Source organism: Euleptes europaea, chromosome 19, assembly GCF_029931775.1.
Source record: "Euleptes europaea isolate rEulEur1 chromosome 19, rEulEur1.hap1, whole genome shotgun sequence".
NCBI lineage: Eukaryota > Metazoa > Chordata > Lepidosauria > Squamata > Sphaerodactylidae > Euleptes > Euleptes europaea.
Genome location: NC_079330.1, coordinates 9854824 through 9882347, shown reverse-complemented (window position 1 = coordinate 9882347; position 27524 = coordinate 9854824). Strand labels below are relative to the sequence as shown.

General features: G+C 50.9%; 1 protein-coding gene across 1 annotated transcript; it reads left to right on the top strand.

Annotated features, from left to right (window-relative positions):
- Positions 1-368: 368 nt before the first annotated feature.
- Positions 369-19066, top strand: P3H1 (prolyl 3-hydroxylase 1). Its single transcript, XM_056865537.1, has 15 exons — positions 369-836; positions 5950-6102; positions 6995-7184; positions 7283-7414; positions 9697-9836; positions 11086-11175; positions 11934-11986; positions 12859-12980; positions 13127-13254; positions 14331-14426; positions 14816-14966; positions 15824-15941; positions 17412-17487; positions 18190-18330; positions 18914-19066. The coding sequence occupies exons 1-15, from the start codon at positions 369-371 to the stop codon at positions 19064-19066; spliced, it is 2211 nt and encodes a 736-aa protein (XP_056721515.1).
- The last annotated feature ends 8458 nt before the right edge of the window (positions 19067-27524 follow it).

The window sequence follows — 27524 nt, the reverse complement described above, 5'->3', positions numbered from 1 at the left end:
AAAAATACCCTTTTGACCCACCTTAAAAAGTGACCCATCACCAGACTTCCGAAGAAGTGTCTTAACATTGGTTCTTAACAATTTTAAAAAACTTCCATTAACAATATAATAACAATATAACAAAACAACAAAAAAATAATAAAATAATAATAAATATATTAATATAATAAAAAATAATAAAACTTTTTTTCTCTAACTCGCTAACTTGCCCGGAGTCTCAAGCGAGAAAGGAAAAGAGGGCGTGGCCTTCGAACAAGGGCGGAGCTCCGATCCGCTCTGGGCGGGGCCGGAGGGGGCGTGGCTCGCGAGCGGTGGGCGGGGCTCCCCGGCCCGTCGGGGCGGGAGCCGGGCTGGCGGGCAGACCCGCCATGGCGCCGCGGCGGCTGCTGCTCTGGCTGCTGGCGGCGCAGCTCTCCAGCGCCGGGGACCCGGAGGGGGACCCGGCCTTGCCGCCGCCGCTGCCGCCGCCCGCCGACGTGCTGCTGGCGGCGGGCGCGGAGTCGTACGGGCGGGGGGACTGGGCCGCCGTCGTCCTGCAGATGGAGCGGGCGCTGCGGGCTCGCGAGGCGCACCGGGCGCGCCTGGTGGGCTGCCGCCTGCTCTGCGCCCACGCCAACCGCACCGACGGCCCGCCGCCGCCGCCGCCGCAGCCCCACGGCGGCCGGCCGCGGCGCCAGCTCGAGGACCTCCGCTTCTTCCGGCGGCTCCTCGGCCGCGCCGCCTGCCTCCGCCGCTGCCTCCCCGACGGCGCCTCCCGCTACCTGCTGGGGGAAGAGACCGAGCTGGAGTTCCGCAAGCGCAGCCCCTACAACTACCTGCAAGTGGCTTACTTCAAGGTGAGGAGGGGGGGCACGAGGAGGGCAGGGGCCGTGGCTCAGTGGGAGGGCCTCTGCTTGGCAGGCAGGAGGTCCCGGGTTCAATCCCCGGCATCTCCAGTTCAAGGGACTAGACAAGAAGGTGATGTGAAAGACCTCTGCCTGAGACCCCGGAGAGCCATGGGGAGGGAAGGGGCTCAATAGTAGAGCATCTGCCTGGCATGCAGAAGGTCCCAGGTTCAATCCCCGGCATCTCCAGTTCAAGGGACTAGGCAAGGAGGTGATGTGAAAGACCTCTGCCTGAGACCCCGGAGAGCCATGGAGAGGAGAGGGGAGGGGAGGGGAGGGGACGGGAGGGGGGCTCAATAGTGGCTCAATAGTAGAGCATCTGCCTGGCATGCAAAAGGTCCCAGGTTCAATCCCCGGCATCTCCAGTTCAAGGCTCAATAGTAGAGCATCTGCCTGGCATGCAGAAGGTCCCAGGTTCAATCCCCGGCATCTCCAGTTCAAGGGACCAGGCAAGCGGGTGATGGGAAAGACCTCCGCTTGAGACCTGGAGAGCCGCTGCCGGTCTGAGTGGACAAGACTGACTTCGATGGACGCAGGGTCTGATTCAGTACATACAAGGTAGCTTCACGTGTTCATGATGCCCCCCTTTGGGGACGGGCTGTGGCTTAGTGCTAGAGCCTCTGCTTGGCATGCAGAAGGTCCCAGGTTCAATCCCCGGCATCTCCAGATCTAGGGACCAGGGAAGGAGGTGATGTGCAAGACCTCTGCCTGAGACCCCGGAGAGCCACTGCTGGTTTGAGTAGACAAGACTGACTTCGATGGACCCAGGGTCTGATTCAGTATATATAAGGTAGCTTCACGTGTTCATGATGCCCCCCTTAGGGGAAGGGCTGTGGCTTAGTGCTCTGCTTGGCATGCAGAAGGTCCCCGGTTCAATCCCCAACATTTCCAGTTAAAGGGACCAGGCAAGGAGATGATGTGAACGACCTCTGCCTGAGACCCTGGAGAGCCGCTGCCAGTCAGAGTAGACAATACTGACTTTGATGGACCGAGGGTCTGATTCAGTAGAAGGCAGCTTCATGTGTTCATCTGTCACGTTAACACATTTGGGGGAAGGCTGTGGCTCAGTGGTAGAGCATCTGCTTGGCATGCAGAAGGTCCCAGGTTCAATCCCCAGCATCTCCAGTTATAGGGACTAGGCAAGGAGGTGATGTGAAAGACCCCTGCCTGAGGCCCTAAAGAGCCGCTGGTGGTCTGAGTAGACAAGACTGACTTTGATGGACCAAGGGTCTGATCCAGTAGAAGGCAGCTTCGTGCTTGCTTGTGCGCCTCAGCCCCACGTCTGCAGTATGGTGCTGATAATACTGGCCTACCTTAAAAGGCTGTTATATTGATTACAAGGTAATTATTAGAGGCAGCTGAACAGCTATGGTAAATGCGAAGCTGTCATTATAAATTGGGTTGAAATAGCTGCAGCATTTGAGTTGCAGTCTGGCAAAACATGGCCGCAAGGGGTCCATGTCCTAATGAGTCTCGTGGGTTTCTTGAGGACTAGTGGACTGGATTCGAAGAAGGAGCTGTCCTTAGTTCTGTAGGTTGCAGTCCGTTTGATTAAGAGCAAAGGCAGGGTAGAAGAACTGCTGCGGGCTTAATCTGGTAGGTCTGAACCAGTCCAGGCCGGAATACGGTTGCTAGCCGCAGGCCACTGAGGTCACTGTTCACCAGCAAGGCCTCCTGAGGCCCACCATATACCCGTCTGCCACCCACTATGGAGGTGCCAGGTTTCTGTCCTCTCCATGGGTTCTATGGTGCATGGGTGCTACTCTGGAAATGGTGAACTGGTGCATGCGAGCATCCCAACTAGAAAAGTCATCCCCTTCCAACACTGGAAGAGCCACACTTCCTTAGTGGGGTGACCGGTGAGGATCAACGAAGCTGGTATTGACCTGCTTTGGCGTGTTGGTCGTGGCTTTGGCCAGGCCTGAGATGGAGAAGGGGGTTTCTGGACAATGTCGCCAGCAAGGCCTCCTGAGGCCCACCCTATTCCCTGCTAAATTGTGGAACTCCTTGCCCCTGGATGTGGTGATGGCTGCCAGCTTGGAAGGCTTTTAGAGGGGAGTGGACATGTTCATGGAGGAGAGGGTGATCCATTGCTACCAGTAAAAACGGACACTAGTCATAATGCATACCTATTCTCTCCGGTATCAGAGGAGCATGCCTATTATATTAGGTGCTTTGGAACACAGGCAGGATGGTGCTGCTGCAGCCGTCTTGTTTGTGGGCTTCCTAGAGGTGCCTGGTTGGGCACTGGGTGAACAGACTGCTGGACTCGATGGGCCTTGGACTGATCCAGCAGGGTTTTTCTTACGTCCTTATGTCCTCCTTCCCCATATTGTCACCCGTGTACTCCGAAGGATCCAAACGGCACAATTTGGCCCCCGGGATGTGTTGAGTTAACGGATTTCCTCGAGTTCTTCGATCCACAGAGAAGCGGAGACCATTTAGGAAACAACGATTGAAGAAGGCTTGGATTTTAGACAGGGAGGGCAGGGCAGGGGGACGAGAGCAAGAATATCAAAGGGGCTTGTGTGGTGGAGATCCTGGTGGATCCAGCACTGCCCCTTGCCCAACAGCCTACTTTTAAGGGGCTTTTCTCTCTCGCAGTTTCGCAGTGCTAAAGAAGGCCATGCCAGACTCCCAGCTGCAATCTCTGTTCCAACTTTTTTCCTCTCTGCCACATGTTCACTCCAGCAACTTACAACCGCCCCCCTTTGCTTCCCCTGCAAGCCCAGCTCCTCCTCTCTTCCGCTGCCTTCTTTCCTTAGGAGGGGCGACCTGCCACGTCAAAGGGGCCGCTCCAACCCTCTTGCTAAATCCTGGTGGAGGGGGGAGAAGAGGGCGCCGACTCCACCGGCATCTCGCTTGTGTTTTCAGAGCGGGATTTAAAACTGGACCAGAGAAAGCAAATGTGGAAATATGTCTCCTTCTCCCCCACGAAACATCTGGCCTTGCGATTGGGGTTTCCTTTGGAATGCCCGCCGCTGTGGTCATTTAGAACCAGACATCACATGATGGATGGAATCCGTTGCTGGGGGACTAGGCGGCCGAAAAACCAGCAGAGGGAGGTGTGGTGTACATGAAGAGGGGGAATCTTATGGTGTTAGGAGTAGGGTGGTAATCTTCCCCCCTTCCACTTTCCTGTGCCGCTTTCAGTCCCATTTGGGGGAGAACCCCCCCCCCAAAACACCTCCCCCCCATGACCCTGATTTATATTGGACTCTCTGTGGCTGCTTTTTGTAGCTGAGTTACACCTTGGGGTATCCATTCCCATGTCGTTCTGTGATCAGCCTCCAGATTCTCCATGCCCCCCCCCCCAATACTTTAAAGCAGCCATTACTGGGGAGGCTTGAATACATGAACACATGAAGCTGCCTTGTACTGAATCAGACCCTTGGTCCATCAAAGTCAGTATTGTCTACTCAGACTGGCAGCGGCTCTCCGGGGTCTCAGGCTGAGGTCTTTCACACCACCTACTTGCCTAGTCCCTTTAACTGGAGAGGCCGGGGATTGAACCTGGGACCTTCTGCATGCCAAACAGATGCTCTACCGCTGAGCCACAGCCCCTTCCCCATGACCCTTGAGCCGAACAGGGGGAAGAGATGCGCCGCCTTCTTGGCTGTGGTTTTCAAAATCAGCCTCTGGATGCTGCCGTCGGCCCTTCCGTGGTGCAAAGTCGCCGCTACTTTTAATAGACGTTGTTCCTTTGTGTTTCTTTCTGCTTTAATTCCATCGAGGATGCTACAGAAAAGAGCGAGAGTCCAGTAGCACCTTAAAGGCCGACAAAATCTCTGGCAGGGGATGAGCTTTCGTGAGCCACAGCTCACTTCTCAGACCCTGCCAGAAATTTTGTTCGCCTTTAAGGTGCTACCAGACTCTCGCTCTTTTCGACTGCTGTTGAGAGACTAACACGGCTACCCATCGTGATCTAAGCATGCTACAGTAAGCCAGGCTGGAGGTTTCAAGGGTAGGTATTGCAACAGCGGGATCCGTGCTGCCGTGGCGTTGGTGGATCAAGCGAGGCTAGAAAAATGGCACTGCCTGCATCTCCAGAGCAGGGTGTGCTGTGAAGTCCCTACCATGCTTTCTGCACTGTTTAGGCACTCTGAGTGGTGTAGTGGTTGAACTAGGACTGGGAAGACCCGGGTTCGAATCCCCTCTCTGCCGGTGACCTTGGACCAGTCATTGTGTGTCTCTCTCAGTACAACCTAACTCACAGGGTGGTTGCAAGGATAAATTAGAGGAAGTGGGAACCATGCGCACCACTTTGAGCTCTTTGAAGGATAGACTTTATTTATTTATTTTGTGTATGTGTAAAGCGCCGTCAAGTCGCAGCCGACTTATGGCACCCCAGTAGGGTTTTCAATGCAACAGACATTCAGAGGTGGTTTGCCATTGCCTTCCTCTAGCAACCTTGGTATTCCTGGGTGGTCTCCCATCCAAATACTAACAAGGGCCGACTCTGCTTAGCTTCTGAGATCTGACGAAATCAGGCTAGCCTGGGCCATCCAGGTCAGGGCTTATTTATTTTAAGATACACCAAATGAAGTTTTTTGCCAGGGCCCGCCAGCATGTGTGTAAAGTGCCATCAAGTCGCAGCCGACTTATGGCAACCCCTTTTGGGGTTTTCATGGCAAGAGACTAACAGAGGTGGTTTGCCAGTGCCTTCCTCTGCACAGCAACCCTGGTATTCCTTGGTGGTCTCCCATCCAAATACTAACCAGGGCTGACCCTGCTTAGTTTCTGAGATCTGACAAGATCAGGCTAGCCTGGGCCCATCCCGCCAGCATAGATTGCTTTAAAAGGGGATAATAAAAATGCATGGAGGAGAAATCGGTCAAAGGCTACTGCTACAGTGGTTTCATATAACCTCCATATCCACTGGCAGTCTACCTCTATGTGTCAGCTGGCAAGGCGATGGCGATGGGCTCTTGAATTCCTGTGGAGTTCATGGGCTTCCTAGAGGGATTTTGTTGGCTGTTCTTGGAAACAGGTTGTTGGATGATGGGCGCCTTTGGATATGATTCTTACACCGTCTCCCTTTGAACCTCTGTTTCCTTTTTCTCAGATTAACAAGCTGGACAAGGCTGTGGCCGCTGCCCACACCTTCTTTGTGGCCAATCCTGACCACATGGAGATGCGGCAGAACCTGGAGTATTACCAGATGATGGCCGGAGTGAAGGAGTCGGACTTTGTTGACTTAGAAGCCAAGCCGCATATGGTGAGCCGACCATGCTCTTGATTTTTATTTTCGTTTTTCTCTGTGCATTCTTGGGGCTGTCTGGTTTTGGTGTTGCGACAACGGCTTGGCCAGCGTGGTGTAGTGGTTAAGAGTGGTGGACTATAATATGAAGAACCAGGTTCGATTCCCCATTCGTCCACATGAAGCCAGCTGGGTGACCTTGGGCCAGTCACAGTTCTGTTAGAGCTCTCTCAGCCCCGCCTACCTCACAAGGTGTCTGTTGTGGGGAGAGGAAGGGAAGGAGATCGTAAGCCAGTTTGATTCTTCCTTAAGTGGTAGAGAAAGTCGTCATATAAAAACCAACTCTTCTTCTTTAAAAAAAAATCAGCTGAGGTAAACTGAATGTTCAAGAAGAAGAAGAGTTGGTTTTTATATGCCGACTTTCTCTACCACTTAAGGGAGACTCAAACTGGCTTACAATCACTTTCCCTTTCCCTCCCCACAACACCCTGTGAGGTAGGTGGGGCTGAGAGAGTGTGACTAGCCCAAGATCACCCAGCTGGCTTTGTGCGTAGGAGCGGGGAAACAAATCCAGTTCACCAGATTAGCCTCCGCCGCTCCTGTGGAGGAGTGGGGAATCAAACCCGCTTCTCCAGATCAGAGTCCACTGCTCCAAACCACCGCTCTTAACCACTACACCACGCTGGCTCTCAGTTTTATAAATCATGCAACGTAAGGTTCCGAGGGTGGCTTGTTTTGCAGAATCCTGCTACGGGCAACAAGGAGCGAAGAGCACAGTAGGGCAATTCAAGCTCCATCCCATCATCTCCAGGAAAATCTTGTGTGTGTGTGTGTGTGTGTGGGCACCTGTATGTATGCACACCCTTAAACCTTTCTTCTCCCCACCCCCACCCCCGGTTGCTTTTTGTAGCAAGAATTCCACCTGGGGGTGAGTTATTACACCGAAGAGCAACCCCAGGCGGCTGTTCTGCACCTGGAAAAGGCACTGGAAGAGTACTGGATCGCCGACACGGCCTGCCGAGCCCTCTGCGAAGGGCCATACGATTACGAAGGCTACAACTACTTGGAATACAACGCGGACCTTTACCAGGCTATTGTTGGTGAGCTGAGCACAACATGCGCCCGCTTCGGCAGGTGGCTGTGGAGCGGGCTGGCCGTGCGTTTTTAACCAGCGCTTGGTTCCTTTGCCTTTGCCCAGATCATTACCTGCAAGTCTTGAGCTGCAAGCAGGCTTGCGTGACGGAACTCGCTTCGGAGGCCGGCCGGGAGAAGCCCCTGGAGGATTTCCTCCCATCCCATTTCAACTACCTGCAGTTTGCCTACTACAACAGTAAGTTGCGTCCGGTACGGTGCTGCTGTCTTCCTTCCCCGGCTGCTTTGGAAGGGGACTAAGGGGTTTTTTGGTTCCCCCGCCCCCAGTTGTGCTCGATAGAATTTGCCACGTTGCAAACAGGCTGAGATTTGTTTTTCAATAAATTTTTATTTTATACTTTCAATTACAAAAAGAAAAACATAACGTACAGACTCAAACTTAACATACATAACATACTTCCTACCTACATGACACGTAACATATTACCAAATGTGCCTCGCTTTATCTTAAATTGACCACCTATTCAAATAATTTTGTTTCTACCATCTATTATGGAACTTAATTACTCCAAATACGCCCTGCCATTCAACTTACATTTCAATCTACATTAAAATATAAAAGACTTCTTATTATATCATGCGATTATCTTAATCATCTATATTGTACTAATAACCTTTAATGCTTCTTATTTAATGCAAACCAGGCTGAGATTTGAAGTGCTCCAGGGTCACTTGGAAGCGGAAGCCCCCAGTGCTGTCATTCAACGGGCAAGCCAGTGGGATTTAGTGGTGTGGGTATCGGAGTAGGATCTGGGAGACCCCAGTTTGGATGCCCGCTCTGCCGCGTGACCTTGGGCCGGTCGCACATAGTTGGCCTAGCCTACTTCACAGGGCTGTTGTGAGCTTCGTGGAGGAGAGGAGAGCAATGTAAGCTGCTCTGGGGTATAGTTAGATTAGACTTCGTGGTTCTAAATCGTACATTATAACATTTTATATATGTTATTTATATGCTCTCGATGGGTAGCCGTGTTAGTCTGTCCGTAGCAGTGGAAAAGACTAACAGAATTTGGTGACCTAACTAACAAAGACTAACACAATTTTGTTAGACTTTAAGGTGCTACTGGACTCTTGTTCTTTTCTATTGATACGTTGTTAGCCATCCTGAGCCTGGCTCGCCAGGAAAGGGTGGGGCATATCCTTCCAAAATTAAGCACACCTATTATTAAGATGCTAGAATAGTGTATAATTAAGGAAAACTATTGTAATGTTAACAGATGTTTATATGGTCACCCAGATCTTATTTCTCTGTATGGGTGTATGTATGGTGGTGTTTTCTATTTTTCTTTGTATATATTTTTTTCATTTTCTATTCTTCATTCTTGTTTGTATTTTTTTTACTGAAATGGAATAAAAATCTCTTTTAAAAAGAGAGAGATTATGCATATCCTTCAACTGGGAAAAAGCACTTAAGTTGGGATTCAGTATCCTGAGAAGGGCGGCTTTTGGGGAGCCAGCATGGTGTAGTGGTTAAGAGCGGTGGTTTGGAGCGGTGGACTCTAATCTGGAGAACCGGGTTCGATTCCCCCACGCCTCCACCCGAGCAGCGGACACTAATCTGGTGAACCGTGTTGGTTTCCACACTCCTCCACCCGAAGCCAGCTGGGGGACCTTGGGCTAGTCACGGTTCTCTTGTAGCTCTCTCAGCCCCACCCACCTCACAGGGTGTCTGTTGCGGGGAGGGGAAGGGAATTGTACCCAGCTATTTACTGCTGCCTCCAGCAGGTGGCAGTCTTTGTGATTCCATGCTGCAGAAGCAAAGCTCTAGCTAGCTGGTGAGGAAGGTTGAGATTTCACCTGCAACAGGGACAGGTTCCCCCGCCAGCTAGTTTGTGTTTGGCTGTGTTGACTTTTTTTGGGGGGGGGGTAGGGGAGGAGGTTTCCAGCATGCCTGTCCACAGCCAGGATAGCTAAATGGAGCCTCCCTGCTGAAAGGCAGTATACCTCTGAATACCAGACACCGGGGACGTTTTGTTGGTTCTTCCTTTGTTTGTTGAGGGGACGAGCTTCCATAAGCGACACAAGAGAGGATATTGTCCATGAAATCCCGGTCATTGGAGCGTTCCGTCAAATCGCCAATTCTCAAAGGGAGTGATTGCCTTGCTGCAATCGAGAGCCAGCGTGGTACAGTGGTTAAGAGCAGTGGTTTGGAGCGGCGGACTCTGATCTGGAGAACCGGGTTTGATTCCCCGCTCCTCCACAGGAGCGGCGGAGGCTAACCTGGAGAACTGGGTTGGTTTCCCTGCTCCTCCGCACAAAGACAGCTGGGTGACCTTGGGCTAGTCACACTCTCTCAGCCCCCCCCCCACCTCACAGGGTGTCTGTTGTGGGGAGGGGGAGGGAAGGTGATTGTCAGCCGGTTTGATTCTGCCTTAAGTGGTAGAGAAAGTCGGCATATAAAAACCAACTCTTCTTCTTCTTCTTCTGCCGCTTGCAATGATGGGCTGTTTTTCCCTTCCCCAGGTGGCAACTACGAGAAGGCCATCGAGTGCGCGAAGACCTATTTACTGTTCTTCCCCGATGACGAAGTGATGAGGCAGAACCTGGCCTATTACACGGCTGTCCTTGGGGAGCACCTGGCCAGACCCCTGCAGCCCAGAGAGGTGAGCTGGCTTGGAGAACATCCTCCTGACTTGGAGTGAGAATCCTGGATGTGCTATCAGAGGGTCGGCATCAAGGGTCGGCCCGGCTGGCCACTGCTTAAGGCCTTTGGCTCAGCAGAGGGTCTGCTTGCGACAGGAGATGCAGGGTCGGTCTCCCGTTCCCCCAGGGGGGAAAATGCCTTGGGACAGGGAAGGAAACGGTGTGCCGGGCAAGAACAAGCTCTGCTGTCTCTCTCCAGCATCCCTTTCACCAGGAAGTGGGAGATCACCCCAGAGCTCTTGCAGCATGGCAGGGGTCTCTTTGGCAGTCTCCCAGGTCATGCTGGGTGAGGCTCTGGAAAGAGGGGAGCTCCAGCCTGGTCATGCATTTTTTAGATTTCCTGGCACTGTGGTCGCCACACTGGGCCTCGTACATCGGGTAGCTCTAGGAATCGCCAGACACGCAGTGGAACTCCCCGCCCCGGGATGCGGTGATGGCTGCCAACTTGGATGGCTTTAAGTGGGGAAGTAGACATGTTTACAGCAGAGAGAGCTATCCATGGCTACTAGTCAAAATGGATACTACTCGTGATGCATAACTATTCTCTGCAGGATCAGAGGAGCATGCCTGTTATATTAGGTGCTGTGGAGCACAGGCAGGATAATGCTGCTGCAATCGTCTTGTTTGTGGGCTTCCTAGAGGCACCTGGCTGGCCACTGTGTGAACAGACTGCTGGATTTGATGGGCCTTGGTCTGATCCAGCAGGGCTTTTCCAATGTTCTTATGTTTTACCATAGAGTTTCTGGCATTTTCTATAACTGTCCAACGTCACCTCCATGTTTCCTCCAGAAGTGGCATCGTGGCGCACATGACCCCCGTTCGTTTTTTGGCAACGAGGCCTTGCTGGTGGGGAGGCCTTCCACCATGGTAGGGGGCCTCGGCAGCCCTACCTGACACCAACATAGCTACCTGCCCCAGCAGGTGAAATTATTATCGAAGGCCCTGCTCCACCTTTCTTCTGTTGTCTGAAGTCAGGTGGCAGATGGAGACAAGAAGCAGGGTCTTCTCTGCTGTGGCACCCTGCCACTGGAAAGTTAGGAGCTTACACAGCAGGCCTTCTTTGATGCTAATCGTTGAGATGGGTCCGCATGGGAGGAGGTGGTCCGTTTCTACCTCCCAGCCAATCAAATAAGGTTTAATGAAGCTATAATTTGGTCCCCTGACCTCTGGAGCTTTGTCCCACCCCCACCCCCACCCCGGGCTTTGCAGGATGTCCAGGCCTACCAGCAGCGCAGCCTCCTGGAGAAAGAGCTGCTCTTCTTCGGCTACGATGTTTTTGGGATTCCTTTCGTGGACCCGGTAAGTGGCGATTCCTGCCATCCTATCCAATCCTACTGCAAGAAGATTTTTAAACAGTGTCAAAATGTGCTTTAAAAAATAAGAATTTTAGATAAGATATCTTCACAACTCAAAGTAGCCAATGACTTATCTTACACTACGAACTTTTTAAACAGATGACTGCCTTTTCTAAGAATGTGTGGAGAAGGGGGCATCACGAAGTGAATGATGCCCACGAAACTATCATGTGATTTGCATTTATTAAGTTCTGCTAAGTGAATACAACAAATGGTATGATTTCTGAAAAAGCACCGATGTGTAATATTGGAACATATATTGGAACCAAATTTTGAAACATATCTCGACTGTACGAGGATGTTTAACCTACTGCTGTTGTATTATTATTTTTGCTATTATTATAAACTAAACTTAAAATAGTTATAAAAAAAATAAGAATTCGGCAGACACTTAGAAAAACAGAAACGAAGCAGCCAGCCTGCCTAAAGCGTGACAGAGAGGGTACCATGATCCATGTTCAGCTCAAAACCAAGGTCTTGCCTTTTTGCGGGAGCGGAGGTGCGACCCTAACCGCAAAAGCCAACGCCTGTTCCTGGTTCCACATATATCTGTTGTTTGCCACATGTTGGGTTTGAGGCCAGAATAGTGGAGCCCAAGGCTTTCTGGGAAATTTGGCTTTGGGGGAGAAGGGGAAAAGGCAGGCTGTACATAATGGTTCAGGGGAACCCCTTCTTTTACCTCGCCTCCCCTTTGTTTTGAAGGACACCTGGACCCCAGAGGCGGTGATTCCCAAGAGACTGCGAGAAAAACAGAAGTGAGCCCTTCTGACTTGCATGCGCTTGCTAATGCTGTCTCCTCCCCAGGTTCTTTTCCTTTTTAAGTACGGAGCTGAATTTGATTACTAGGGAATCGGAGCTAGGCAAAGGGATATATGTCCATGCGCCTTGCTGTCAGGAGATATCGAAACCACCGAACATGTATTGTTCAGCTGTTCATTCTATCATGAGGCCCTTATTAAATTCATTGCTCCTCTGATCAGTGGATTTCGCGATGAGCCAGTAGAATTCCTGACTAAGAGGCTCCTGATGGGGGAAACTCCAACCTTTTCGGTCCCAACTGCCAAATTTTGTGCCATCGCAATTAAAACACACAGAATTAGAATGGAAAAATGGCAAGTTAATTCTTGTGACTTGTTTTAATGTCTTAAATTTTAATATCATTAGTCTTTTATCTAATTTTGTAGTTTATACTAGTTTTGCAGTTTTATTAAGTCAGATAATTTTATGTGTTAACCTTTGGCTGGTCAAACAGACCGTATCAATAAATATCTATCGATCTAACAGAGGTGGTTTGCCATTGCCTTCCTCTGCACAGCAACCCTGGCATTCCTTGGCAGTCTCCCATCCAAGTACTATCCAGGGCTGACCCTGCTTAGCTTCCGAGATCTGGTGAGATCAGGCTAGCCTGGGCCATCCAGGCCAGGGGAACTCAAGATATGGAGGTCCTTCCCAGCTCTATATTTCTGTGACTTGATTTTAACAGAAATATTACTTATTTCCCGCCTGTCCTCCTCGGAATTCCTCGCCATTCTCTACTGTCCCAGGTGGGTCCCCGGCTTTGCTCTCTGCCTCCGTCGGGCCTCTCGTAGGGCTGACCCCACCCCCCCGCTACTTCTGTGTCCTCCAGGGTGGAGCGCGAGACGGCAGCCCGCATCTCGGAAGAGATCGGCAATCTCATGAAGGAGATCGAGACGTTGGTGGAGGAGAAAACCAAAGAGTCCACCGACATGAGCAAGCTCGTGCGGGAAGGTAGGGGGGAAAAAACTGGCTGCTAGAGTATGGGGGGGTCTTCCATTGTGATTCTCATCCACAGGTGCGGTGCTTCTAAGCTTTGTGTTTCTCTTGAGTAAGACATTCCCCCCCCCAACTCCTTGGTCTCCCCTCCCCACGCACAGGAGGTCCCTTGGTGTTCGACGGGCTCAGCGTCACCATGAATTCGAAGACGCTGAACGGCTCCCAGCGAGTGGTGGTGGACGGAGTCATCTCCGACGAGGAGTGTAGAGAGCTGCAGAGACTAACCAACGTGAGTCGCTGGTCGGGGAGGGGCTGTGGCTCAGTGGTAGAGCCTCTGCTTGGCATGCAGAAGGTCCCAGGTTCAATCCCCGGCATCTCCCGTTAAAGGGACTAGGCAAGTAGGTGATGAGAAAGACCCCTGCCTGAGACCCTGGAGAGCCGCTGCCAGTCTGAGTAGACAATACGGACTTTGATGGACCAAGGGTCGGATTCAGTGTAAGGCAGCTTCGTGTGTTCATGTGTCCTTCTGGGGAGGGGTGGTCTGCTCTGACGGGGGCTGTGGAAGGTCTTTGACCGACTCGCCTTGGGTACCGGCTGCCTGGTTGACATACAGGTGTAGAAATCTTTTAAATAAGTCTCTTTCAGCTTGCTACTTGGAGGCTGTGTATAGATGTACACAGGAAGAGCAGTAAGCCTGCCACGTATCCACTCTAGCCTCTTTTTGGGACAGGCATACAAACTTCCGGGAGCCACCAACTCTTCCTGTTTGCTCAGCCAGCTGTTCCCAGAGAGTGCTGATTGGCTGGCATGTGGCAATTGCAAGATCCCCCCAACCCTTTCCTGCTGTCTGCCCCAGAATGCTGATTGGCTGGCATGTGGCAATTACAACACGCCCTCTCCCACTGGGTGCACAGTGGCACACGTCAGCCAATCAGCAATCACAGCATCCCCTCCCTCTTCCTCCGGTGGCACAAAGAGTGCTGATTGGCTGGCATGTGGCCATTACAACACGCCCTTTCCCACTGGCTGCACAGTGGCACACGTCAGCCAATCAGCAACCACAACACCCCCTCCCTCTCCAACCAGCGGCACAGAGAGTGCTGATTGGCTGGCACATGGCACTCTGAACGGCTTGCTGGGATGGAAGGTGGCTTTGTGATGATCGTGCGCCAGCCAGTCAACCAGCAACTGCAAAGACTGGCCATCCCAGGGTGCTGATTGGTTGCTCCTTTGTGCCAACGGCAAAACCACCCTGCTGGCAGCCCAGGGATATCTTCCACCATGGAGCCTGGCCAACAAAACAATTTTAAATTTATACCTTACCAAAATACAGTAAAATAATATTTGTTCTTCCCTCTACCCCAGGCAGCTGCCTCCGCAGGGGACGGCTATCGTGGGAAGACCTCCCCACACACGCCCAGCGAGACCTTTTACGGCGTAACCGTCTATAAAGCCCTTAAGGTAGGCTGAAAAGAATTGGGGTGTGCCAGTTTGGAACCGAAATACTCTGTTTATGAAATCTCCTTGGTTTTGATTGGAGAAAATAGTCTTCAGCAACTCTTGTGAGAACTGTAAATATTTTGGGAACTTTTTGGGGTGTTCCTCCTGATTCTGAAAGGCCGGGGTTTGGGGAGGGGAAGGACGTCAGGAAGATATAATGCCATAGAATCCCTCCTCCAAAGCAGCCATTGTCTCCAAGGGGAACGGATCTTGGTATTCTGGAGATCAGTTGTAATGGCGGGAGACCTCCAGGTGCTCCCTGGAGGTTGGCAACCCTAGGTTGTCATTTGACCACAGCCTAGTCAGGAGCCCGCCTCTAACTCTTCCTGCTCATGCTGTCTTCCCTCCAGCTGGGACAGGAAGGCAAAGTGCCAATGCGGGGCGCATACCTCTATTACAACGTGACTGAGAGGGTCCGCCGGGTGATGGAGTCCTACTTCCGCCTGAACGTGCCGCTTCACTTCTCCTATTCTCACCTGGTGTGCCGCACCGCTATAGAAGGTAAGCAAGGTGCCTGCTTTGGAGTACCCTTTATGCAACGTAGATTTGAGGGCTGAAGTCACCTGGATTTCTATAACAGGACAGGCGACCGACAAGATGACTTTGCTTCTAATCTAGTCTCCAGCACAGGTGGAACATGAGCTGGGGGCTCAGATTATAACAAACAAACAGAACGCACATAGCTGTCTTATACTGAGTCAGAGCATTGGTCCATCAAGGCCAGTATTGTCTGCTTTGAGTGGCAGAGGCTCTCCAGCATCTCGGGCGGAGGTCTTGGGGAGGGGCTGTGGCTCAGTGGTAGAGCCTCTGCTTGGCATGCAGAAGGTCCCAGGTTCAATCCCCAGCATCTCCAGTTAAAGGGACAAGGCAAGGAGGTGATGTGAAAGACCTCTGCCTGAGACCCTGGAGAACCGCTGCCGGTCAGAGTAGACAATAGTGAGCCTCTGCCGGTCAGAGTACACAATAGTGACTTTGATGGACCAAGGGTCTGATTCAGTATAAGGCAGCTTTGTGTGTTCATGTGTCTTTCACATCACCTACTTACTACCTGACTGTTTTAGCTGGAGGTGCGGTAATAAAACCTGGGACTTTTTGCATGCCAAGCAGATGCCCCACCACTGTGCCATGCCCCTTGCCATGTGGGGGCAAGCGGTTCTTTTTGTGTCTCAGCCTTGGGCCTTATAAGTCCAAAAGAGCACACTGAATGGCTCATGTAAACTCGCTGAAATGGGGTGAACGCCTCAGTTTGCTCAGATGGCATGCTCCATCTGCTGGCAGAACTGCACAATGCAGCCTGGTTAGCTCCAACATGGCACAGGCTGACGACGCTTCTCTCCTCCTGCTGGTCTCCTCTGCAGAGAAGCAGGAGGACCGGGTGGATCCCAGCCACCCGGTGCACGTGGACAACTGCATCCTTAACGCAGAAGCCCTGGAGTGCGTCAAGGAACCACCAGCGTATACGTTTCGAGATTACAGGTAACAGCCGTGCGGTGAACGAAATGGAGTGACCGATAGTGGGGGTGATTATGACCTCTGGCTGTTGAGCCTCTTGGTCACTAGAACCTCAAAGGTTCCCCAAATGCCTGTAGATTAACCCTTAACAGTCTCCCCCCTCCTTTGGGACCACACTGATAGATAGGGTTGCCATCTCTTGGTTGGGAGATTCCTGGAGATGGGGATGGAGAGTGGGGATTAAGTGGGGAGGGGCCTCAGTAGGGTATAATGCCGTAGAGTCCGCCCTCCAAAGCTGCCATTTTTGTCTGTAGTATGGAGATCAGCTGTAATTCCAGGAGATCTCCAAGCCCTGCCTGGAGGTTGGCAGCCCTACTGATAGGCCCGGATTCCCCCCAGCGGGGCCTTATAGGCTGGCGGTATGATCACTCTCCACTACAAAGTCCGGGGTGGAAATTGTCTGCAGGTTACCCAGTACTGCAGTCCAAGCTCTGCTCACGACCTGAGTTTGATCCCAATGGAAGTCGGTTTCAGGTAGCCGGCTCAAGGTTGACTCAGCCTTCCATCCTTCCGAGGTCGGTCAAATGAGGACCCAGCTTGCTGGGGATAAAGGGAAGATGACTGGGAAAGGCACTGGCAAACCACCCCGTAAACAAAGTCTGCCTAGTAAACGTCGGGATGTGACGTCACCCCGTGGGTCAGGAATGACCCGGTGCTTGCACAGGGGACCTTTACCTTTTTTTACCCAGCCCGAAACCCAAATAGACTATTTGTATAATGCCAGGAATGAAAAAAGCCGACGTTTCACTCAGTCCTCTTCCAAAGGCGTAGAGACGTTTGGAAGTGTTTTGCGCACCCACGAGGGCTAGAAACTTGTGGGTCGATTGGAAAGGGTCGAGTAAGGGGCGAGTTCTGATGATGCTGCTTCGGCAGCTGACTTTGACAGCTGCTGTTCAGTGCTCCCTGACTCAGACCGTGGAGGCGCAAAGAAATCCTTTTGACAAACGAGACCAAAGCAAGCAAGCGTGAGAGAGGTTCACCAGCGACTCTGCCTTGCCTCGCCCGATAATTCTTTTATTATGTATACCATATTATATGGAAGATGTGGAAATCTACCGTACTCTGACCGACTTTGCTCATGTAATTCAAAGAAAATCGACACATTAATGCCCCCTCTTTAAACACCACCGAGATAAATGGATCGCCCCCATATTGGCGAGAATTTCTGCCCCCATAACAAGAGACAAAATAGCCCCCCTTTTTGCTGATGGATAGAGACCCAAATATAACGTTGGCCATGGCCAAATATCTCCCCGTCATAGTTTCCTCTAAGAAATAACTGCTCAGGACCTATGGGTCATAGGAGCAAAGAAGGAAAGGGAAAAGGAAAAAAGTATACCATTTTGGAATATTGAAGCACAGTGCATAAATTTTGCAAATGAAAAAGAAAGAGGGGTGCTGAAAGCTCTGCTGTCTTATTTCTGAATTTTCTAGCGCCATCCTCTATTTAAATGGGGATTTTGAGGGCGGAGCCTTTTACTTCACCGAGCTGGACGCCAGAACAATAACGGTAAGGACGTCGTTTCTTCATACCCCTGGAGATGGATGTACTCTGTGCTTCAAGGGTAAGGGGGAAAATCCCCATTAAATTACCTCGAGCATTAATGCGTGAACCACACCGGGTAAAGATACAGGGATGCCCAAAGCACATGAGTCTGAGAGCTGACAGTAAGCACCCAGGTTCAAGCCTCAACTTGGGCAACGCTGCCCTTGGATGTCCGTTCCCGTCTTTGTCTGCTTAACTGACCTTTCTGGGCTGGAGGGTTTCGGACATGGGAAGCATCCAAATACGCAGGTGGCCCCTCTGAGTTGGTACAGTCCAGGAAGGGCCATACACTGTGATGTTTCTGAATTTGCAGCTTTCCCTGTGCCAAAGGGGCAAGGTGGGTTGGGGAAGGACCTGCCCGTCTGGGGTTCTTGCTAAGCAGTCCCTACCTTGAGCCGGTGTGGTGTAGTGGTTAAGATTGGCCGACTCTAATCTGGAGAACCGGGTATGATTCCCCACTCCTCCATATGAAGCCTGCTGGGTGACCTCAGGCTAGTCACAGTTCTCTCAGAACTCTCTCAGCCCCGCCTACCTCACAAGGTGTCTGTTGTGGGGAGAGGAAGGGAAGGAGATTGTAAGCCGCTTTGATTCTCCTTTAAAAAAGTGGAGAAAGTTGGCATATAAAAACCAACTCTTCCTCTTCTTGGTTCCTGCGTTTTGTTTTAGGCTGAAGTGCAGCCCCAGTGTGGCCGGGCAGTCGGGTTCTCGTCTGGCTCTGAGAACCCTCATGGCGTGAAAGCCGTCACCAAGGGCCAGCGCTGTGCCATCGCCTTGTGGTTCACCCTGGACCCTCGCCACAGCGAACGGGTAAGTAACGGCGGCCGCCCACCACAACCACTCCTTTCCACATTCCTCCCCTCCGAGCCATTCTCCTCCTTTCCCACATCGAAAGTTTGTTTCCGCAGAGGCTAGATGGCCACCTGTCAGCAATGCTGATTCTATGACCTTAGGCAGTTCATGACAGGGAGGGCATCTTGGCCATCTTCTGGGCATGGAGTAATGGTCACTGGCGGTGTGTGTGTGGGAGGTAGTTGTGAATTTCCTGCATTGTGCAGGGGGTTGATCTAGATGACCCTGGTGATCCCTTCCAACTCTATGATTCTACGAAGCAGCAATGAAAAACGGGCTATTCTGCCATAACTGTGCAGCTCAGGCCAATTTGTATGATTCCTCTTACTCAGCATATTTTGCATCTTTTGCCCATCTGTTCTAATGATAAACTCCAGCACATCTTGACTTTGCACTTGTTTTTGTGGGTGCTCCCCTCAAGTTGCCCTTTTAAAAAATGTATATATGGTACCTGGTAAGTCATCAGAATATGTTCTAGACTCCTTCTATCGCTTGCCACCAAAGCATGGCGCCCTTCACAAGCTCTCTGCATCTCCTGCAGGATCGGGTGCACGCCGATGACCTAGTGCGCATGCTCTTCAATACGGAAGAGGCGGAACTACCTCCAGAGCAGGCGACGGCAACAGAAACCCCTCCGGAAGGCCCGACGGGAGCTCCGCAACCAGACCCCGCTTCTGGGAAAGACGAACTATAGCTTTCTGCTGCCTCTACTGAGTCCAGCTGGGCCTGATCCAGACCACAAGGATAATTTGGGCATTGGAAACTGCCCTGGACAGCATCCCATGGATGGGGGCCTTCTCCTGGCACGCAAAACAGATGGATCTTAACTACCTGCCAAGGGCTGGGCACAGGGTGCTTCCCTGGGCACCGCTGCGATACCTGGAAAAAGGGGTCAGGAGAAGAGAATATCTTCTGTTGCCTTTCTCTCCCTTGCTCCAGGATACACCCCCCCAAGTGCCTTATTTTGTCCCCGAGCAAAGCCCTTCAACACAATTCCTGTTCTCCAAAGTGTCTTCACGGTTTGGACGAATCCCATGAAAGAGCCAGCGTGGTGTAGTGGTTAAGAGCGGTGGTTTGGAGTGGTGGACTCTGATCTGGAGAACCGGGTTTGATTCCCCCACTCCTCCACATGAGCGGCGGAGGCTAATCTGGTGAACTGGATTTGTTTCCCCGCTCCTACGCACAAAGCCAGCTGGGTGATCTTGGGCTAGTCACAGCTCTCTTAGAGCTCTCTCAGCCTCACCTACCTCACAGTGTGTCTTGTGGAGAGGGGAAGGGAAGGTGATTGTAAGCCAGTTTGATTCTTCCTTAAGTGGTAGAGAAAGTCGGCATATAAAAACTAACTCTTCTTATCTTCTGCACAAAGAGAGGCAGCCTCAGCTGGAAATGAGCTAGTCCCCTGCTGCTACATGCAGAATCAGCATAGGGGAGCAGATGGAAGCCTTGTACTTGGACCAGAGTTCAAATCCTGGCTCAGCCGTGATGAAGTTCGTTGGGCGGCTAGCCTACCTCCCAGGGCTGTCGTGAGGATAAAGGGGGATACCCAGCACGTGGTGCTGTGAGTTCCAATAGAAAGAGTTGTAATCAGATAAAGGGACTGCCACTTTCTGTTACATCACATGTTGGTAAATTAAAGAAGACAAACTTTTCATTTTGAATATCTCACTTTGACTATAAGAAATGTGTGGATGAATGTGTCAGGTTAGGGAGACCTGGGTTCAGATCCCCACTGTCTCGTGAGGCTCACTTGGTGACTCTGAGCCAATCACTGTTAGCCTCGCCTACCTGACAGGGTGGTTGGGAGGAACAGCCGCATTGGCCATCCTGAGCTCCTTGTAAGGAAGAACAGGGTTGAAAGGCCAATAAGGAAGGTGTACTGTACAAATCGATAAAACCACCTGACCTGAAAAATAACTTCTTATTCACCTTCTCCATTTCTGTGATACAAATAATAGAAACTTTAGAGCAGGAGTCTCCAAATCTTTTGAGCCTGTGGGCACATTTGGAATTCTGGCACAGCGGGGGCAGTAACAAAATGGCGGCTACAAAATGGCTGCCGCAAGAGGCGGAGCCAGCCACAAAATGATTGCCTCCGTTTAACTTTTGCTGTGGTTAGGGCTGCCAACCTCCAGGTACTGGAGAAATAGGCACAAGTACCAAATGCTAAGCTGAGAAAATAAATAGTACTAGGCTCTTGCAATGCAAACAAACTTCTATTAATAATACAAAATTGTGCAATAAGTGAAAGTGCAGAATTGTTTGTAATATTCTGCACTTTCACTTATTGCACAGTTTTGTATTATTAATAGAGGTTTGTTTGCATTGCAAGAGCTTAGTACTATTTATTTTCTCAACCTCCAGGTACTAGCTGGAGATCTGCTATTACGACTGATCTCCAGCCGACAGAGATCTGTTCCCCTGGAGAAAATGGCCGCTTTGGCAATTGGACTCTATGGCATTGACGTCCCTCCCCAAACCCCGCCCCCATCAAGCTCCGCCCCCAAAACCTCCCGCTGGTGGCGAAGAGGGACCTGGCAACCCTACCTGTGATGGCAGCTTCTGTCAAAGCTACACTTTTTAATAAAATCTGCACAGCCAATCAGAAGCCTTGCTGGACAAAAGCCCTAAAAACACTTGGTGGGCGCCAGAAAAGGTGTGGGCGGGTGCCATGGCACCTATGGACATGTTGGGGATCCCTGCTTTAAACCAAGCAAAAACCCTCACCGTTATGGAAGTTTCTGTTCACTACGAAGAAACATCTTCTTCATTTCTCATCCATTGTTTTTTGTTGAAATTTAAGGCATGCGGGATTATGGAAACTATGTGCTGGAGACAAGTCCAATGCATACAAGTAAACAGTGAAACAAAACTGGATTAACACGAAAAGCCAGGCAATAAAGACCTGTATAATACAACTAATAAAGTGCAGTATTCGGGAGATGGGGAGAAATTGCTTAAGATTTTCACAGGCATTTACTATTACAACCCTACTACCTTTTGAAGAGGTGTTCTCCTGTACTACTGGGGTTACCACCTCCCTATTCCTTTTAGCTCTCATCTTGAGAGGTGTGGTGTAGTGGTTAAGAGCGGTGGTTTGGAGCGGTGGACTCTGATCTGGAGAACAGGGTTTAAGTCCCCACTCCTCCACGTGAGCGGCGGACGCTAATCTGGTGAACCGGGTTGGTTTCCCCACTCCTACACACGAAGCCAGCTGGGTGACCTTGGGCAAGTCACACTTTCTCAGCCCCACTTACCTCACAGGGTGTCTGTAGTGGGGAGGGGAAGGTGATTTGATTCTTCCTTAAGTGGTAGAGAAAGTCAGCATATAAAAACCAACTCCTCCTCCTCTTCTCCTCCTCACATACACACAACAGGCAAGGATTTGGCTGCTTAGGACCCAGCTTGCGTGAGCCAGAGCTGGAAGCAACTCAGGGGGCCCAGTTGTGAAGAATCGATCGCCCCACTCCCCAGTGCGGTTCCTGCATGCCACGCTATGCATTTTCCCCCACCATATTCACACTGCACTGGAAATGTTTAACGTTCCCTTCTCATTAACAGTCCTCCTCACGCCTGTGCGCTTTCAGAATTCATTACCCACACACCTTTTTATTTATATGCAAAGAGAGGGCAGATCCTTCCAACTGGATCCCAGGTAACCTCCACCAGGGCATGACAAGGACCTTCCCTCTCCTCCACCTCCCATCTCTCCTGGAATGAATTTGGTTTCCCCCACCACCACATTTCCCTGTAACTTAGCAGAATGCATTTTTATTTGCAGCGCAATTCTGTGCCGAGCTGTTCCAGGCTAAGCCCGCTGAAATCGGTGGGCTTCAGGCTGGAGTCACTCTGCGTAGGATTGCGTCGTTGGTGTCTCTGGCGGACAGCTGAGCGCCGCTGTTGATTTCATTTCCTTAAATGGCAGGTAGTTGAGGGCTAGCACGTAATGAAAGGTTGTCAGGTCCCTCTTCGCCACAGGCGGGAGGTTTAGGGGGCGGAACCTGAGGAGGGCGGGATTTGGGGAGGGGAGGGACTTCAATGCCATAGAGTCCAATTGCCAAAGCAGCCATTTTCTCCAGGTGAACTGATTTCTGTCGGTAGGGTTGACAACCTCCAGATACAAGCTGGAGATCTCCTGCTATTACAACTGATCTCCAGCCAATAGAGATCCGTTCCCCTGCAGAAAATGGCTGCTTTGGCCATTGGACTCTATAACATTGAAGCCCTTCCCCAAACCCCACCCTCCTTAGGCTCCGTCCCAAAAACCTCCCGCCGATGGCGAAGAGGGACCTGGCAACACTATCAGCTGGGGATCAGTTGTAATAGCAGGAGATCTCCAGCTAGTACCTGGAGGTTGGCAACCCTAACTGGAAATATCACAATCAGCACGGTAACCTGTAAGTAAGGGCATTTTCACGCATCCACTTTCAATGCACTTTAACTATTGTTTGCAAGTGGGTTTTGCTGTTTCACACAGTAAAATCCAGCTGCAGAGTGCATTGAAAGCGGATTGAAAATCCATTATTTGGCATGAGTGAAAGCACCCTCCGTCTCACTGTGATGATTGAGCCCTATTTAAACAGCAAAACTCTGACTACTTCTGCACCCAATGAAAAAAAACCTAGCATTTGAAACTTGCTGCCCCAGGATGTAGCAATGGCTGCCAGCTTAGATGGTTTCACAAAAACATTAAACAAATGCATAAAGGATTGGATGAACAATGGCTATTAGCCATAGTGTCATAACCTCCACGTTCAGAGATAATCTACCACTGAAAAGTAAGTCCTTGGGATATATAGGGGGAAAAGCCTGGTCTCCCAGCCCTGCCAGGAAAAAGGCATAGCCTCTATCCATATCCCTCCTCTCCACCTATGACTGCATGTTGAATCTAAATTGTACATCCCAGGGGTGTGGGGGAAGGATAATCTAATCACAGATCTGGAATTCTATGCAGTTTTGTCTTGGTCTTTCCCGCGCATCCTTGGAGATTCTAGGGGAGGGTCTGTGGCTCAGTGGTAGAGCCTCTGCTTGATATGCAGAAGGTCCCAAGTTCAATCCTCGGCATCTCCAGTTTAAGGGACTAGGCAGGTAGGTGATGTGAAAGACCTCTGCCTGAGACCCTGGAGAGCCACATCTCCAGTTCAAGGGACTAGGCAAGTAGGTGATGAGAAAGACCTCTGCCTAAGACCCTGGAGAGGCGCTGCCAGTCTTAGACAAGACTGACTTTGATGGACCACGAATCTGATTCAGTATAAGGCAGCTTCATGTGTTCATGTGAGATCATTTGCTCAAAAGGCCAGGTACAAAACATTGTAATGCCAGAGCAAAAAAACAGCCTCAAAATGAACCAGGGCAGCTACTTGTTCAAAGCCCGCATCAGCATTCTCCAAACCGTCTCCAAGGGCAGCCCCAGAAAGAAGTTTCTCCCGGACTCAACAGTGATGTCCTCTTTGGAGCTGTTTGGCAGCTGTCTCAAAGGCAGCCCAGGAGCACAGTTTGCAAAACTGCTTTCGGCAGGAATGTGCCAGGCCTCGGTCGGGATCTGGCCTCCTTCCAAGTGGCCCTTTTGGAGGGGGGGGCAAGCCGAGATTCCTCAGACTGATGTTTGCACCCAGATGCAAAGGGAGAAAATGGCATTCTTCTCTTGACACATGCATGGAGGGGGGGACGGACGTAAATTTAATCAGCAGGAAACCAAACACTCAGAGCCGTCTAATGTCAATGAAGTTTTTTGTTTACAAATGCAGCCTACCCGGATTCCTGCCCAAATGCCAAGCAGCCCCCACGAGCAGCCGGCACAAAGCGGGCCTTGGACGGGGGAGCAAAGGCCCAGGAAAGGTTACTCTCATTAGCATGCCGCTCAGGCATGCTTTGCAGACAAATGGCAAGAGTCGAGAGAGATCAAGCTTTCCTAATGCCAGTGTGCGGAGGGCCTGATCCTGCCTACCGTGGCACGTGGACAGCGCCTGCACTGCAAATTGATGGCGCTGCTGCTCAGCATACCTGAATGCTTCCGGATCATCCGTAGGACGCCTGAAAATGCTACCTTAGGGTTGCCAAGCTCCAGGTACTAACAAGAAGAACAGCACAAGCTCCAATTTCAAAATACAAGATATATATTTGATGACTGATACTGAACCTGTGGGTCTAAGAGAATTCAACACTGATGAATGACATTGTGTACTATTGGCTGATGAAGCCCTCAAGCGAAACGTGAACACAATCCGGAGTCCACGTACCCATGAACCTCCCCTCTGCACCATGGTTGATATTTATGTATGACTGAGGATTCCTCATTGTACATATTGGTTCCATAAATAAGATCACTGCTATGGGTAACTGAGTTCCTTCAGCAGTTCCTATTGCGCACGATCTAACTACCAGTTACTGCACATGAGCAGCATTGCTGGTATTGGAATTGCTTCTATCACCTCTACTGCGCATGATCAACCCCTGCCACTGTTGGAGTTCCATCCTAGAAAGGCCTTCTCCTCTGTGCTTGCCATCTTTGGGAATAGACCTTTGGGGTTTCTATGAGCCATTGACTGTTTGAATTTTTAGTAACCATTAAGACTATTTGGATATGTTTCCACGTACCTTTTGGTTTTGAACTCTTTATACATCCATGGTACAGTTGTATTTTGTGTATGATGTGCAAGTCCTTTGACTATTGAACATTGGTTGTGAATATATATTTTGTATTTTGAAATTGGAGCTTGTGCTGTTCTTCTTGTTTGTACTTGCTATTTTACCGCACTATTTGTAACTTGTTGTTGCAGCAAGCTCCAGGTACTAGCTGGAGATCTCCTGATATTACAATTGATCTCCAGTCGATAGAAATCAGTTCCCCTGGAGAAAATGTCTGCTTTGGCAGTTGGACTCTATGACTCCAAGTCCCTCCCCTCCCCAAACTCCGCCCTCCTCAGGCTTCGCCCCCAAACCTGCCGGTGGCGAAGAGGGACCTGGCAACCCTATGCTACCTGCAGCCCGATCCAGCACACATTTGGTCAAGGGCAGGGCACTGATCCATACCTGCATGCAAATGCAAAAGCCAGAGGGCAGCGGCGGACTGGCCAGGGGGTCAGCTTGCCCGATGGCAAGTGGGCCCTGTGGGCCCCCGATGGAATGGGCCCCCTTAAACATTAGACAATATGTTTAAAATGTTAATGACCTTTTTAGCAGCTAGAATATATAACGGGCGTTCCAACGCTATTACTGTTTGCAACTAAAATTTTAATTCTACCTTTTTCCCACTTATGTCTTTTTTGAACATTTTATTTATTTCTTATAAAAATAAATAAGTGGCAGCCTTATAGTTGTGGGTCTTTGTCTCCTGGCAACCAACTTTTTTAGACCCAGTCCCCCCCTGCCTGAGGGAATCTTTTTGATAGGATCAAAAAGAGCATGCACCGTTTCTGAGTGAAGTTGTGAACAAGCGCCCCCTGAAGAGCTGCTTGCGTTTAACAAACTCCGCAATTGGGGACTTAGGCGGCAAGACCCACCCATGCGTACTGGAGGCTGACCGGTGCGTCTCTGCATGCTTTCCTGCTCAGCCCTTAATACCGCCATTCGGTCCGCAGCTAGCAGAGATTGCAAATCCATCTGCAAAGTGCATGGAAACTAGACTGAAAGTGCGTTATTCGGCACGTGTGAAAGCGCCCAAGGCCCCCGCCCCTAGGGTTGCCAGGTCTTTCTTTGCCACCGGCGGAGGTTTTTTGTGGCGGAGCTGATCCTAAACAGATAAAAGGAAGTATTTTTTCACACACGCATAGTTAAATTGTGGAACTCCCTGCCCCAGGATGTGGTGATGGCTGCCAACTTGGAAGGCTTTAAGAGGGGAGTGGACATGTTCATGGAGGAGAGGGGTATTCATGGCTACTAGTTAAAATGGATACTAGTCATGATGCATACCTTTTTTTTTGACACTTTTCTCCACCTTGTAGTCACGTTGTTTGTCTTAGCTGGTATGTTTCAGCTTAGTAGTGCATATAGTGTGTATATGTCAGACTCCAGGACCTCGTTGCATCTCAGGAATAATAAACTTCGCTCCAGACGTGGCAGAGAGTTTTTAAAAGTTTTATTCAGAAAGCAAATGAGTTCAGTGGTCTATACAACTTAAGGTTAGAATGACTACGGGGCTGTTACAGATCAGCTTTATAGGATGCACACACTAGAATTGTCTACACGTAATGGCTTTGAAATGCAAAACATCAGAGTTCTCCCAAACTTCGAGACGGTTCCGGCAAAATCACACCTTGAGATCAGAGCAGATTTACAATAGGAAGGCTACTTTGAAATGGAGACATCGGAGCCTCTGGCCATAGCAACTTTCTCCCAAACAGAAGAGGCTTTCCCACGGGACCAAAAGGTGGGTGGATGGGGAACACGGAGCTTGCTTTCCGGGGCTCGACTGCATGCCCTCGCTGACAGTATAACTGTACTGTTATGTGGCACAGAGTGGTAAGCTGCAGTACTGCAGTCAAAAGCTCTGCTCACGACCTGAGTTCGATCCCGACGGAAGTTGGGTTCAGGTTGCCGGCTCAAGGTTGACTCAGCTTTCCATCCTTTGAGGTGGGTGAAATGAGTACCCAGCTTGCTGGGGGTAAAGGGGAGATGAGTGGGGAAGGCACTGGCAAACCACCCCGCAAAACAAAAGTCTGCCTAGAAAACGTCGGGATGTGACGTCTCCCCATGGGTCAGGAATGACCCGGTGCTTGCACAGGGGACCTTGACCTTTTATGTCATTTTGGTAGCTTATAAAGTTTTTTGCCCTTTGCAGACGCTTCGCTCCTGTACTGAGTTCCCTCCCCTCCCGATATTAGCACAGTGGTGTCTCTTTCTCCCCCGTTACCTGGAGGTTGGCAACCCTCCCCCTCCCCCAGCATGGGCGGCAGGGGGGGGGGACGGACGGACCGCGGCGCGATCGCAGCCCCTCCTCCCGCTCCGGAGCCAGCCTGGCAGGGTGGGACGGAGGGAGGGAGCAGGCCCGGGGGGGGGGTGGGAGGGAGAGAGGGAGGGATGGGCTGGCGCGTCGCCCCCGCGATGCCCAGGCGGGGGCGGCCCCTGGCCTCGCCCGCCCGCCCCGTCGGAGGAGCCAGCCGGCCGCCTCTCGCCTGCCTCGCCGCTCCGTCCGTCCGCCCCGTCGGAGGCTCCCC